At 38.6% G+C, this 16370-nt stretch overlaps 1 protein-coding gene across 4 annotated transcripts in view; it reads left to right on the top strand.

The window, feature by feature from the left end:
- The window catches only part of Etv1 (ETS variant transcription factor 1), a 90561-nt gene that overhangs the window by 54507 nt on the left and 19684 nt on the right, over positions 1–16370 (top strand). For 3 of the 4 annotated variants that reach the window (XM_057782470.1, XM_057782471.1, XM_057782472.1), the window contains 2 exons: positions 1154–1401; positions 16112–16180. In XM_057782470.1, coding sequence (XP_057638453.1) covers positions 1154–1401; positions 16112–16180 — 317 coding nt within the window. The remainder of the gene's footprint in view (positions 1–1153; positions 1402–16111; positions 16181–16370) is intronic. The other variant, XM_057782473.1, reaches the window with a different exon arrangement.

The following is a 16370-nucleotide window of genomic DNA, read 5'->3' as shown; positions in this document are numbered from 1 at the left end:
TTCCTGGCATGGAGTATGCTTCGAAATGCTAAAGCAATCGCTTTGCCATGCCGTGGCTTTTACCTTATTTTCATTTAACATTGCTGAAATTAAATGCTAACTTTCAAAATTAAAAGTTCAGGAATGCTTTAGTGTGGGGGGGTTAATAGGCTACTATTTGCTTATGGATATGTTTTATAGGTTATTTTTTAAGCACTTGAGCATTTTTAGAGCACTTTTAAATCTTTAATTAGTTCACATCTTTGTGGTGGGTCAATGAAACTACAGATGAGATACACAATTATGTGATTAGCCAATCGTTACCAAGAATGAAGGAGCATGGGCCTCACCTGTGCTCTTGGCCTAGACCCCCGAGCATCCTGACACTCTCCCAGCCTGCCTGGCTGACCCCAGACCTGCGCGAGCTCTTTATATTAGTATCATCGTCTTCGGTGGCCGACTGTGTGCATAGGTTTAGTGTTTGATCAACTCAACAGTCTGGAGCTTGTAAAAGCAGGCAGTGTCCTGTGGAGCTGTTTGACAGGACAGAGGTAGTCTTTAGAAAAAGAAACACAAACCCCAGAATGCCAAAATTTGCTACATGTTGTTAATTTAACTGCTGAAGAATTTAAGGGCATGCTGATTTTGAGAAGATTTGTTCTTCTCATGCTCCCTGTATTACTGATGGCTGTGGAAGGAAAGCCAGTAAATAGATTTTTGTCTGGCTGCTGATTAGTTTGGTAACAAACTCTAAAGAGAAAGAATGCCATTTGAGATCAGATCCTGTTGTTCCTGCTTTTTCTTGTATGTAAGTATTTGAGAACCTTTTCTTCCAGAAGTTATGTAAATGATCCAATTAGCTTAAAATTGGTCATTTTAGCTGTTAGGGCCCATATTTATTCAAAACAGTTTATTGTTCTACAGCTACTGGAAGTACACCTTTAATTGCATCATCTACTGAAGCGTTTGCAATGGCTGGATTAAAAGGGGAGCACACGTCATCATGCGATTTAAAAACCATAGCACTACGGTTCTAAGAAGGAGAATTCTCAGGTTCATTAGATCTGTGCACATTGGGCCGGTTGGTATTAAACTCCTGCAGTTAGGCATCATATCCGTCCTTTAAAGCAGTTCTGTGTTACCATCTCATCTGAAACACTCCTCTCTTCTCTAGGTTTCGTCGCCAGCTTTCTGAACCCTGCAATTCTTTTCCTCCTCTGCCGACATTGCCAAGGGAAGGGCGTCCTATGTACCAACGCCAGATGTCTGAGCCAAACATCCCCTTCCCACCACAAGGCTTTAAGCAAGAGTACCACGACCCAGTCTATGAACACAACACCATGGTTGGAGGTGCAGCCAGCCAAAGCTTCCCCCCTCCTTTGATGATCAAACAGGAACCCAGAGATTTTGCATATGATTCAGGTAGGCCTATCCTCGGATGGAACTATATGTAAACCATCTTCTCTCCTCCCTTGTTGATTTGATTAGTGTCGTCAGACTGGGCGGCTTCTGACCATTGATTTGTAAGTGGCATCTTTCTGATTTTTATCCCATATGGTTATCAAATGACTTAGTCATGTGACAGTGATCAAAATCGTGTCTGAAAATGAAACCAGTTCAAAGAGAGTGCAATGTATAAAATGCCACATACTCAACCTAGAGTAGCAAATTATAATTTCCTTCTTGGTCCTGTGTTTTTCTTTTCTATGTTAGCGTTATTTAGAAACAATGCTTACAAAGTAATAGTCTTTTATGGTAGGCATTTATATTTGGTAACTTAAAAAAAAATGTTGGGGTCAATACTCCAGTGGCCCTAAAGTAAGAATTCTTACCTAGAAAGGGAACATTTAAGAAAAGCAGATTTAAGCTTCTTTCATGGGGTTTAGCTTTGTCTTAGAGAGCTAGAGAATTCTACATATCATCTTTCAGAGAAAAGTGGTCATCCTGAAGTTAAAAGAAGCTTAAAATTGATTTTAAATATTACTCCCAAATTTGACCAACATTTAATTTTATTTTTTTTAAATATTTATTTATTTATTTATTATGTATACAATATTCTGTCTGTGTGTATGTCTGCAGGCCAGACCTCATTACAGATGGTTTGTGAGCCACCATGTGGTTGCCGGGAATTGAACTCAGGACCTTTGGAAGAGCAGACAATGCACTTAACCACTGAGCCATCTCTCCAGCCCCCAACATTTAATTTTAAAACTCAAACACTTACCTAAACTTATCTCTATTGAGTTTTTCCTGCTATCCATCTCTGAAATTAGGACATAAGCTTTTTATATTTCTAGGTATTTTGAAAGAACATGTGAAGTAAAGGGTAATTTTTATAAGGAGGACACTACACACCTGTAAATTTTTATTACTAACATTATTGTAGCTGTTAGATGTGGAGATACTTGAGTACGCTGCAATTTCCTTCCACCTAGATGCAAAGGTATGGACATTCTTTATGAGAGAACTATTGCACCCCTGCTAATAACTGCTCAGTTCTGCTCAGGGGGACAGAAAACTGCTTCCAGGTTTTAAGTTGAATAAATATGAATGTCCCTCAGAGTGTAACACAAGGCAGCCCTGTGACTTAGAGGTTCTCCATCAGCCTCTATCCTCAAAGAACAGGAAGATAAAGGGCCGAGGGCACTGGCCACTCTAAAGCATGCCTCAGCATCCTGAAAACACAGTAATTTCCCCAATAACACTGAGTTACCTGTCTAGCTGACCCTCTTAGGTATTGAGTAGATTCATCCCAGGCTTGGTTACTTGAGGGCAGAGCATCTGTCTGGGACCCCACCTAGGTCCAGAGGATCTCCCAGGGTTAGCTGGTTAAGAGGGCATAGGATCAGGACAAGAAGGTTCCTTAAGTCTGTATGTCAAGCCTTCTAGGTCTGGGGAAACATTAGGTTGAGGGATAGTAGGAAGGTAGTTGGGATAGTCTTGGTAGAAACATTGGCTCCATTCTATTCCAGAACTAAGAGGCTTTATTGACAGCTAAATTTGATCTGGACTTTTGGATTGTTTTCCAGATATGTTTTCAAAGAAGAGAAAAGAATAGATATATCTATTTTGTATGGTTTACAATTTAGAAAAATTGCCTGTTGAGTGAGTGTGGGCATCTTGGGAACTTGAAATTCTTCCTAGTGATTTGAGTTTAGAGATGTTTCACATCTGCCATTGGATCTCCATAATTAAGTACTTTACAAGCCAGTGGACTTTACTGCAGGTAGGAAACATTTTCTGTCCGTGAATATCAAATTTTCTTAACGGCTGTAAAGCTTATCTCTAACTGTATTTCATTTGCTGCAGTACAGTTGAATTCATCACTGAATTTTAGAAAGTACAGATGGAAATTATATAAATTAGCTCAAATAACTAATCAATGGGACTTGTGCAATAGGTTGAAATTTTTGTGTTTTTGCTATGTGTTTTTAAATCTATAGTGCCCAAAATGAGAATCATCAAACCTTCTGTGATTTGTTCCACATGTGTCTCCTGATGTTTCTATTGCAAACACATGTATGTATAGGGTGGAATTGATCATTTACACCATGTGACCAAGCAGGAAGAGATTTAAGGATTTAATGAAGCAAAACATTAATGGGTGGGTCTGTAAGAGATAGCAGTAGTACTGTGGGTCAAATAGAGTGCGGATGTTAGTTGGCCACTGTGTGTGCCTCACAAGCACAATGTTTGCCCCTCATAAGTTCCATGTAAGTTCCAGCATCATGTCATAACTGTGGGTGTCTCTCCTAGGTGTGCCTTGTATCTTTCAGTTGACTTGTAAAGTGCTACTTAACTTCTGAGAAGCCTTTAATTTCATGCTACTCCGTTACATTTTAAATCGACACAGTTGTACAACATTTCTTAACTAATTTCAGTTTTGCCTGTAAGGTTCAGCTTCATTTGAATAGTTACACAATAAAGATTGGACTGTTGAGTGTAATTTAAAAGAAAGCACTTTGGGATATGATTTATAAAAAAAAAATCACTAATCTGTTGGTATCAAAGGGCATTTTGCTGGTATGAAGTTGATCCGTTGCGTATGTCGTATATTGCAGCCAACAGGGGTGATCTCTGGATATTCTGTTGTCGTTAGCTCATTCATCTTTCCCAAGAGCACATTAAACAACGCTTTAGGAACTCTAATGTATTTATCATTGAATCACCACTCTCTCTTTTTCCTGTTGGGTTTGAACCAGTAGCACATCAGGAAACACATCACATGTGATTTTCAAGCAACACATGCAGTGAGGTTTCCTCAGCAAGTAAACTAGAATTTGTGATAGAAAGTTACCCTTCAGAGGGATTCTAGGGTACTTTATTGGTTAATTCAATGTACTATAAATGTTGTGACAATAAAAGATGTCTTCCAAGAGAAAAGACAGCATGATTGTGCTCTAATAAAACCTGACATTAATTATGACATGGGAAATGGAAGGTCTATTAGTTATAATTATAATTACAGGAATGCAATTTCAACTGCCGAATATTTGAGATAAAAATTCAAAATATTATGTTATTAGAGGAGAAATCTTTATTCAAGGGATGAGGGGGGGAATGTCATGGATCAGAAGACAGAGAAGAGAAAAGAATTAGCTATTCAAGGAGCCAGTTTTTTAGGCAGTTACACCATGGTACTGTGTTCAGAAGCTAACACAATGTTGACTGTTGATTTGTTTCTGTCCACTAGCCAGTTAGTGCTGTGTAGAGCACCACACAGATTTTTATTAGTCAGTTGCCTTCTAAAGTTCAGTGTATGTGCAGCACTCATTGGCCAAGTGACCACATACAGCTAGGAGCATGTAAAACAATTACTTTAGGCAGCGTCCCACTTGTATGAGCTTCTTTGCCCAGGTTTTAACTCCCCATGTCACCTTGGAATGCCAATGGTACGGGTACTTGATTTATTTATGTTTTTGTGATGGTCTTGCTATGTAACCTCAGTTGGCCTGGTTCTTACTGTGTTGACAAAGTAAACCTTGGGATTTTCAGACTCTCTCCTGCTCAGCCTCTGTACTTGCTACACTTGGTGCATGACCACCATCCCTATATATACAGCAGAAGTATACAGATATACATCCATATATATATATATATATATATATATATATATATATATAACCTCTTCAGAAGCATTGGTTCCATCCTAAACCAGAGCATATATAAGAATTTTATTTGTAGTTCTTAGCTTATTGCTCAGCCCATGGTCTTTCATTGCATTTGTTCAGAATAAAGGGGAGTGTGCCACAGATTTTTGCATGTACTATTATGATTTTCCTCCTTCTGGATTAAGAATCTATACAGCTGAAGGCTCTCTATGAGATCCAGGGTCTTGAATAGCATCAACTGCTTTCAGCTTTTGGCTATGAGCTTCCCTAATTTAGGGAAGAGTGTAGCTCACATGGGCCCATGGTCAAATTTTACTCCAATTTTAGGTGCTCACTGCTTTGAGGGAACGGATTGTCAGGCCTCGAACCCTGTAAAAGATTAGGTTGTATTCTTTTAATTCCTTTTTATTTCTAGCAAATTTCTTTCAAACTTCCTGTTTCCTTTTGAGACAGGCCCTCATGGTGTATAGCTCTACCTTGTTTGGAGTTCACTATGTGGACCTAGCAGTCAGTGAATTTACAGATATCTCTGTTCAAATAGCTGGGATTAAAGGCACACACCACCTTGTCTAGCTCCTCAGTGGCTGGAGAGATGGCTCATCCACTCAATTGTCTCAGTTCACCTCCTTGTTGGTAGAATGGAACACCTAAAACAGGAAAAGCCACGATATCTAGACCTGTTGAACTCTTCAAAAAAAATTGTAGAGCATCCTTCTTAGATGATGAAATTATACTTCTTAATACATTTAGAAAGAAAATATACATAAAATATGTTTAATATGTTTAACTTCCATAGCAGTGTAACTTAAGAAAAGTACAGCGTTATAGTTTGTCTATCTTTGTGGTCATGTGACTGAGAAAAAACTGCAGTAAACTACCACTGCCCAACCGTGGAAATGACCAGACTTCAAATTTTGAATTACAGCTCCTACTGAATGCATACTGCTCTTGTGCCATCAAAAAGTTAAAGTTAAGTAGGCTATCTGCACTTCAGTACCAGAACAGAATCTAAATCATCAATCAACAAGGAAATATTTTAATATCTATTCTCAAATTGTTGCTAGGCTATATTCCATGGGCTGTTCAAGTCGGGTTTCAAATGTATTAAGTCATAGAGCTTATATAGCACATTAAATTCTTAAAAATATGAGATAATGTTAGCACCGGTGGCACTTGCCTCTAATTCCAGCACTCTGGAGGCAAAGACAAGCACAACTTCATGTGTTTGAGGCCAGCTTGGTCTATAAAGGAAACCTCAGGCCAAGGAAGGATACATAGTGAGATCCTGTCTTTTAAACAAACACCACATAAAAAGGCATATATTTATCCGCCTTTTATTTATATTTATATTATTTATATTTATGCCTTATATGGTGGGTTACCACTCCTCTTCCCATGTGATTCTTCAATTATTTAAATTTGGAGCATACAAGATAAGGCTGTAAGCTTTCCTAGCATTGATTTGCTGATGCTGGAGGTTCTTATTTAAATGCTGAACTGCCACAATGCCACAGTGGAAACAGATTTAAAACACACTGCACTTTACTGCTTCTGACTTTCTCCTCTGCCCTCCCTGGGCATGCCATGCTTCCCCAGCTAACTGCCCAGGTGTGAACTCGGGGCTTGTTGATTGCAGCTATGTTCCCACGTGGCCTCAAGTCACCAGAAGATAGATATGCTTTCTTCCCTCAATAGGCAAAGCCCAAGTTACAGATTGCACATAAAACCCATGTAACACTGTTTGGGTTAGAACTGGCCCTTTCCAGTTCATCCCCTGTGATTGCTTAGATTAGATAATTTTGAACATTGCCATTTTTGGTAATTTCTGTTACAACCATGATTATGTTTCCATGAACTCTGGCTTTTTGTACCTGAGATGTAACACTCCCACAGGCTGAGCTCTGGACCTGTTCCATATGAAATATTCTCACTTACGGCCGCATTTTATTTCATATAAGGCTGTGGCTTGTTTTCCCTCTTTCCTAACTTTTAACACCGTTGCTTGACAAAATGCAAGTTGAGAATCACTTGGGAATTTTAAAGAATGAGCTATTGATTCTGGGGAGATGCTAACCTCCTCTCTGTTTCTCTAGCATCCAAGGATAATTTTCTCTCACTCAACCAGGGATTTGTGGACAAGCAGGATGATGGTTTAGGTACTTCAACTGTGAAAACTGACAGTGGTATTTATCTAATTGATCTCATTATTATAACTGTTGTCATGGGTCAGCCTCACAATTTGACTGCTTTTAATTGTCTGCCTTCCTTATGTGGGTTTCCGGTTAAAATAGCAATTCCACCAAGCCAGGATACTGCTTTATGCTATCAGTTTTTCTAAGAAATGCTTCAGTATACTCTAAATCTACAGTTACTGTAAGTGGCCATGGCCAGTGATTTGATTTGAGAATTGAGACTACAGTCTGGATTTACTCTTTATGCATTAACACAGGTCAAATGGACAGGGACTGCATTTTAAGTCAGTAATGGAAGGCTGAAGGCTGTCTTAAACCAATCATATCAGTTTTGCCCATGACTGATTGATCCCTAGGGGCATTTGTAAGCATTTCTCTTCCATGAATGGACTCCATAGAGCTTGGAGTTTCATTCATAAAATGGAGACTGAAAGGAAACACACACACATGCACACACACACACAGACACACACACAGCTTGGCTCTCTGGAATGTCATTTATACAGAGCTGGAGGGTGTAGTGTTCCATCAGCTGCTGCTTTTGCCAGTTGACTGGAAGTAATGATTAATGCTCATTGGTCCTGCCTGCGTGTAACGTGACACTGCTTATGGCCTTCCAGAGTCCCTAATGTATGGTGAAGGAGAAGACAACATTCTCAAATCAGAAACATAAACAGGAACTGGTGGGTCTGAATTCCATTCAAATATGTCATCTCAGCCCGACTGTGTTTGTCTAACTTGGATTTTACAGGCAGGAAAGGGGGAAGGGAAGGGATAATGTGCTTGTTAGTTGAACTAGCTTGCAAAAGGGGGTGGAGTACACTTTCATAGTGTGTAATTTATGGTTTCTTTTCGAACAAAACAACCAGGACACAGGCTTTGAGTTGCTTACCCCAAGCGGGTGAAATGAGCATGTAACGGTTCTAAGTGGAGCTGAGATTTGAAATTAAGTGAAACACTTTAAAGACCACTGACGTTGTCTCCCCGAGTCTAGCAAAGATGAACAAAAGAGGCAAAGAAAAGATTACCTTTTTTTCAAAACTCTGTCTATCTATCTATCTATCTATCTATCTATCTATCTATCTATCTATCATCTATCTATCTGTGTGTGTGCATGCATGCATGCGACAAAGAAAAGATTACCCTTTTTTCAAAACTCTATCTATCTATCTATCTATCTATCTGTGTGTGTGCACGCGTGCATGCGTGTGCATGCTTATTGGAGTGAGTATTTTTGGATTTTAAATATTCTTATAAAATATTTTGGCACTCAAGGAGTTTCATATTCAAATGCTAGTATGGAAGGCAAGAGGTAAGAGCTAGGCAAGAGAAGGAATGGGTTTCATAAATATTTCTTCTAGGTAAGATGCAAATAACTTGAAATATTTGTCAAACAATTTGTGTTGGGTTAATCAGATGCTTACCATTTTCACTATGTGTGTGAATACCTCTATTTAATTGATTTTAATAGTGCCCGTGACATTGTATAAGGACAGGTATTTCAAAACATAGAAAAATAATCACAAAGCAACCGGAGACTGAGAAGTCAGCAGTCCTGTGGCTGTGATTATTTCACAGACCTCTTTAACTCTGAGTTTTGAACTCTGACTCCTCTTTGTGTGTGAACCTTGATAATTTTTTGCTTTATCTACATAATCTGCTCTTTATTTATGCCCAACATTAAACAATAAAACCACCTAGCTTCTCTGATATTCAAAAAATACAAACTCCTGGGCCTGATATCTGTTTACCATTTGTATCAGATGGAGCAAACTTTATGATTTCTTTTGGCTCTCAATTTACTTATTTACAAGGGGAGGAGGAGGGTAGTGCTTTTGTAAAGATGAAATATGGTTAAGGCTCGGAAGTGCCTAACACAGAGACTGACACATACGAAGGGCCCCACAATAATGCTGGCCATTCATTGGCATGATTTTATCATGATTTCTGCAGATTCCTTCAAAGATTATGAGCCCTTTAACAAGGTGTCAAACTCATATTTAGGTTAGAGGATAAGACGAAGTATCTGAAAAATTCTACAAAAGTCAACATATGCAATTCTAGTATGTTATGTCTGACCCAGTTCATACTAGACTTGATTACTAGTTTCATTTTTGTTGGAGGCAAGCAGAACAAGTTATATGCATATTATATTACAGCCGAATAAGGTAAGAATCACAGGAAAGATGAAACCAAGTGTACTTTCCTTTCAGATCACAGATTCCAACAGGAAACATATCAGGATGGACTGGGTACCCAGCATTAAATCCTTCAATGCAAAGTGCTGCTGTGAACCATTGGGTCAGCTAATGGCATTGGTTCTCACATTTATTTTTAGCCCTGTCTCAACTGCCAGGGCATGGTGATTTCTAATAGATATCCCAGGTCACAATAATGCCTGTACCTTCTGCTCTTTGAACTTTATTTTTTATTTTGTTTAATCAAAATCACCAGCTTGTGAAACGTATGGTATCCTGAGTTCAGAATGTTCATATACTGTTTAGGCCTGCTCATGTTTTGTGGGTGATACTGTCCACAATGTATCTCAGAAGCTTATGAGTGAGATTATTGGTTTCAGAGGGAAAATTATATGCTATTGTTTGTCACTATGCTGCTGTTATATCTCAGAAATACTGAATTCACTTAACTGTATTACTTCCCTGTTTCTTTCCTGCTTCAATGTAGTGTAGATTTACTCTATTTTCTTCCATTTGCTGAGAAATATCCCAAGTATGGATGAAGCAATACTAAACTCATGACTCCCTTCTCCAAACTTAAGCCATGTCCAAATCCATCACTTTCACTTTTCAGGTGTATTTATTTTATAATATGTGCGTGGATGTTTTGTTTCTGTGTATGTTTGTATACCATGTGTGTTGCCTGGTGCCCAGGGAGATCAGAAGAGGAATCTGGGTCCCCTAAAATTAGAATTATGGGTGGTTGTGAGCCTCCATGTGCATACTGGGAATGCAACCTAGGTCCTCCAAAAGAACAAAACGTGCTTCTAACCACCCACTATGACATCCCTTCAAGCCCTTCCACACAGACCTCTGTGACTGAGAACCAGCGGTTCATAGAACTTCTCTGTTTTAACTCCTTGTTTGTCATCTTTCTCATGAGAGTCTAACATACAACTGATGGAACTTATTTTGGACTTAATAACTTGCAGATTTCTCCAATATGGAGTACATTATGGGTACAAAAGCATCTTTTCCATGACTTGTGTCTTTTAGGAAACTATAAAATGTAGTTTTCCTGATTAACTAGAACCAAGTGCACTCATGCGTCAAATGTAAAAACGGAGTTAGAGGGTAGCGTGGGTGCTTCTGTGTTAGCATTTATTCTTATCTTCACCACGCTGTGTCGTTTATGCCCTAGACACCCTTTGGGATTTGCCATGATGTGCGAGATTAGAGGAGGGAGAGGAGCAAACAAATCTAACCTAGTGAAGCCAGGACTCGAGGAGCTGAAGCGACTGAAAACAACAATGTTCTAATAGTTCTCTTTTTTCCTAAAGTTGGTGTTATTGCTTGTTAAAAGAGCTCATGCCAGGATGTATTTATTTATTTATTTACTTACTTACTTACTTTTGGTGCTTGGTCTTGAGCCAACTACTTCCTGCATTCTAGGCAAGCACTCTAAATCTGTGTATATCCCCAGCTACATCAGGATTTAATACATACATTTTCAGAAATTTGTTAAATAGTAACACTAACAAAAAGTGGTTAAATCTTCCAGGTTTGCATTATGCATGTGCGTGCGTGCATGTGCGCGCACACACACACCCCTTACAAAGTACATGCTATTTTCAGATGCATGTTTTACAGAATCCATTATTTTGACTTTGTATATTTAGCATTTTAAACTTTCTTCCATTATCCAAATGTACTGAACAGAGCTTAGCTAGCATGGTGGTTCATGCTCGTGATCCCAGTAATGGGTACAGTCAGTCAAAAAGACACAACTAGCCCTATCTTAAAAGTGAATGAACAAACGAACGAGTAGCTCCATGTAGATTTTACTCAGTCCCATCACTCCAACAAGGAGTCAGTGTACAGCCAATCAACTTCTGCATTCTAATTGAAATGTAAGCAAAGGCACCATCTTGAGCTACTTCTACTTTCCTGGGATTTCTCATTTACCTTAAGACATTTGAACGCTGAATTAAGTTATACATTGATTATTACTGCAGAAATCCAGCCAGGAGCATCAGATGAAAGAGAGACTTCATTTTCAACCTCCTTGTTAGGTTTGTTATATGAGATAATCCCGGGTTTACACACTACTTGGTAACAAAGTAGTTTCAACAACCACTAAAAACACCCTAGCCAATCACGACTAATCTTTTCTCTCTGGGTCAGGCGTGGCTTTTGGAAGCTTACACAAATGGTACCCTAAAGGGGAATTTTCATTTTGTACAACTGAGCAGCAAATATGCAAATCAAAGGAGTGCCTGGCATATTAGATGTGCAAATTCAAAGCTGCATTCTATGCTAAAACTTTTGGAAAACCTTCTCATGTCATCATTGTATTTTCCCGCACAGTATTGCATTGCAAGGCAAAGAGGGATAAAGCAGTTTTTTTAAAGTTTCTTGCACATGTATCTTGATATGAAGTGATACTTTCTGAATCACACCTAAATCTGATTCCTTCAGTAGTGATCCTCCATGAAGCCAAGCCCAAGCGGGCAGGTTGGAGACAGCTTTGTTCTTGATTCCACCTCCATGCATGGAAGCCCGGAGAGGCCAGCACACTTGACTGCTTTGAATTTTTCCAGCATATTAGATCAGCTTTCATCACCACAGAGCTCATCTGTAACAAATTACAGGCACTGTGATTTCTGTGCGTTGATTTGGTCAGCACTAATATCGAGTTTTAGAACGCTTTGATCCACAAGTTTCTACATCAATAAAAAACCCTTTGTCCTAAATTCAATTTACATAATCCAATTTATAGACTGACTTTTAAACTTCTTAAGCCAGTGTGATTTCAGAACAAACAACAAGGGCTAATATGGCAAAAATATGAGGTTCAAAGATGGGTTCTCAAGTATTCAGAATATCTGGGGGAAATTCTGGCTTAATCAAATTCATGACTGGTCAATTGATATATTTTTAGGTATCATTGATTAAGAGATAGATTTACACAGTCTGCTCCAGAATAACTGCACCAGTAAGCAACAAATCAACAAGTTCATGGAATTTAAGGACGCAAAATAAATATATACAAGTAAATTATGGCAAGATGTCCTAAATTCCTTCGGACATGTTAGTGGAAATATTACATACAACTTATTCCATATGTGCCTCTTAACTACAGTTTTAAAAGTATCAATAGCACTCCCGTTTTATAACAGGAGAGGGTTGAGGATAGAGCCCTTAACTAACCTGCCGAAAGCTATACTCCCATGAAACTGAAGACCTTAGATGTGAATTTGTGCCTGGTAGGTGACAAAGTAGCTGTCAGCCATCACTGTACTGTGCTGGTCATCCTAAAATCACAGCCAGAGGATGCCAAATAGGAGAGTGTATCTAGAGGACGTCTGTCAGCCGTCCTGCACGTTTGCGATGGCCAAGCTGCAGTGGGCTGTCTGTCGCTATTGTATTGTCTTTCCTTCCACAGGAAAGGGAAATCTTCCCAGTGACACCTCCACTCTCTGTCATCAGACAGTGGCCTTTGAAGTCACCGCTTGGGTGAAGCCCCGCTTGGGTCTTTGCTGGACATTTAGCAAAAGTTCAAATGGAATGCCAGATCTCACCAGTTGGACTTTTTTTTATTATTAGATAAGGTAGAAATGAAAGCAGCAGGCAATTTAATTAGCGGTAATTTTTCTGGGCAAGTCATTACTTTGATGAACTTCAGAGCAATGTTTACGGCCCCTAATTAACCATGTTAGTCGTTTGATTGAATAATCACTTTGGAAATGTTTCTACAATTTGATTAGAGTCTGACCCACTCTGATAGTCATAAATTAACTGATATCACTTTAGAATAACATGACTTTAGTTATTCTATGTGAATAAACCTCCTACCCCTTTCTTTTATTTAATTTTTTTCTGTTTTCTCTCTACTTTATAAATGACATCTATTTTAAGGGCAGACTGGATTTTAAAATGATAGCCAAGGCCTTGCTTTTAAAAACTAGTTGCTAATTTGATTTACTCTCATGTAATAAATGGCAGGAATTGGAAAAGCACAATTCTCTCCATAAATTGTTACCCATTGTCTTCCTAAGAATGTAAATCACATGTTGGTCTGTTGAAAACTGTAATGAAAATTCTGGCCTGTGTCTTATTATGTGCCACTGATTTTAATAAACTTCAGAACAATCTGTTTTAATTATTTAGAGAGACCTAGAATTTTCAAGGAACAGTGCGGCATAAGAACAATAGAGACATCAGCTGTTTTTCTTGATGCAGAATTAGGAAGGTCTCTGACTCTGTGTCTAGATTTCCAGGGCAACACCAATTTTACACCACATCAGAACACTTTCTCTAAGTGTCCTTCAGCCTCGTATACTGATTTCCTCAGAAATACTTGCGTTTCTTCTTCTCCCACCCTGGGATGGGAAGCACATTTAGTCACACTTATATGTAATAACCGTCACCCTCTGCCTTCTCCTCCAGCAGCCTCCGAGCCCGCCAGCTGTTCTTACAGCCGTACTCCAGGTGTGCCGCAGTCAGTAAGAGTATTTTTGTGGCATGGTGTCAACGTGGGTACAGCAAAATGCTTGCCTCCAAGCAGCTGTTACACTGACTGCAGTCATTAACACTGTCCCTTCCAGGCCCACCTGTTTTGAGGGACCTTCTGCCTCGCAATAAATCAGAACAACATTAAAAATTAATTTCAAGCTTTGTCATTTGTTTAAGGTTGGAATAAAGTGATTGGTGACTATTTGGCCTATTATTAATTCTGTCAGGAAAGAATCTCTCTACCATCATAGACTCAGAATTATGCATTATCTAATAAATTGTGCAAATCATGTTAAGAATGACAATGTGTGATTGCAAATTTTCCACTGTCTTCAGCACAAAGACTATGCCTTCTTATATACTTTTTTCTTATATAAGTGCTAAATTTTATTTTTCTAATGGTAGAAATTTGGCCTACGGCCAGGTTGTACTACTGAACTATATTCCCAGCCTCTTACATCCTTGGCTTTGTGTTTTTGCTGTTGTTGTTTTGTTTTTGTTTTTGAGAGACTGTCTCTGTGTAACTCTGAATGATTTAAAATCTACAATCTTTCTTCCTCAAGCCCCTTGAATATTGGGATTATAGGCATGTGCCACCAAAACCATACTTCTAAAATGTTGTTAGAATTATGGCTTACTGTTGCAATGCTTTAGATTAGAACCATACGGGTTAAAATATTTTTATGTTAAAAACTGTTCATTTTTGTTGACATTAATCATTATACCAATATATATATATATATATATATATATATATATATATATATATATATCGCTTGCCATCAGACCAAACAAAGAAAAAAAACAAACAAAAAGTATTGACTTTGAAAATGAAAACTTTCACATCAAGGAAAAAACCAGGCCAGATATAGGGTATAGCTTATCTGTTCTTACCACAAGTGTCTAAATGGATAGATCTGAAGAGACTAGACTTTGAGATTCATTTGTTAAGGGTGGTATATTTGAATTACTAGCAGTGGAAAGGAAGGGGTTTTTTTTTGTATTAAGTATCGTATTTGTGGCACAAATTTAGTTTTCTTTTTTTAATGTGCTTTAAGAAAAAAAAAACTAATAAAATGTACATAGGATCTAATTGTCTTGAGCAAGTGTTTATGCATTCAAGGGTAGGACTCTGTCTGGGAGATCTGAAACTTGTGTTTTGAGGAAGTAGTTTTAAGAAAAATAAATAAAATTAAAGTATTAAATAGCTAATAGGTAGGGTTCAGAAGGGACTCCAAAAATACTGGAAGGTACTTAATTTTGGGGGGCCGCCATGCATCGGTCTCTGAATTCTGAGTGAATCTTACCTCAGCACGGGGAACTGGTGAACTGTAATAGGTGTCAGGGATCATCTCCCAACACTTTATTTTATAGAAATGCAGGCAAAAAAAGGATTGTCCAAAGCTTAGTAGTTTATATAGTAATAAGGTCTTGGATTTAGATACGTCTCCTGAGCCATGTTTATTTTCTTCTCCGTTTCAAAATCATCGAACATGTTCAGTTCTGAGTTAGCACTGTGAAGCAGCCTTCATGGTTAGCTATGAAGGTTTCCCTTCCAGATTCCTTGGCCCTGTAGGTGGGGTTTTTTCTTAGCGCAGGCATTGTAAAACTCTTTATTGTGCATTGCTTCTTCATTAGCTTTGTACATAATTATAAATTCTTAATAAAAATGAAAAACCAGATATACTGTTACCTGAGAAAAACACCTAAATACCTTAAAAGGCTCAAGATAGCTCATGAGATTTAATTTTTCTATCTTTTCTTAGTAATTCCTGTTCAGTATTTGTGAAGTCATCTGTAACTAAGCCTTTGAGTTTCGCAGTGCGCATGTACCGAATAGTGTGGGGTATGTCAATTAATTCCAGCCACCCTTAGACATACAGGTGTGGAACTGGTGACGTATTGCTGAGCTGCAGCAAAGCTGGGTCGGTAAAACTGTGTTCACCTCCGACTGAAGAGCGCCAGCCTTTCCTGCGATCCACGGAGCTTTCGTTTCTGGAGGCTCGCTGGCAAGGCCCACTATGTGCTGACAGCTCGCTCAAGTGGGCTCTTGGCGACCCTGTTTATTTCTCTCTACCCACACTGGTTCTGCCCTGTTAGCCTACCTCTCTCTGACAAGTTTTGCTTCTTCTTTCAGAAGTGCCTAGCTGCCACTCCATCTACATGAGGCAAGAAGGCTTCCTGGCTCACCCAAGCAGAACAGAAGTTAAGTTCTCCATTTTTAAAAGTTCCTAATTAATAACATTAAAAATAGCCACACATTCCAAATTCGGATCGACTTAGTCATTGTGTGCTTTGAGAAAACGCATTGTGTTTCTAAAACATTATTTTAAAAATTACCCTTTGGGGACAGGGGATGGTCAGTGGCAGAGTGCTTGGCCAGTACATCCAAGGCC

This window comes from Chionomys nivalis, chromosome 10, assembly GCF_950005125.1.
Source record: "Chionomys nivalis chromosome 10, mChiNiv1.1, whole genome shotgun sequence".
Lineage (NCBI taxonomy): Eukaryota > Metazoa > Chordata > Mammalia > Rodentia > Cricetidae > Chionomys > Chionomys nivalis.
This window is presented reverse-complemented; position numbering and strand designations above follow the sequence as displayed.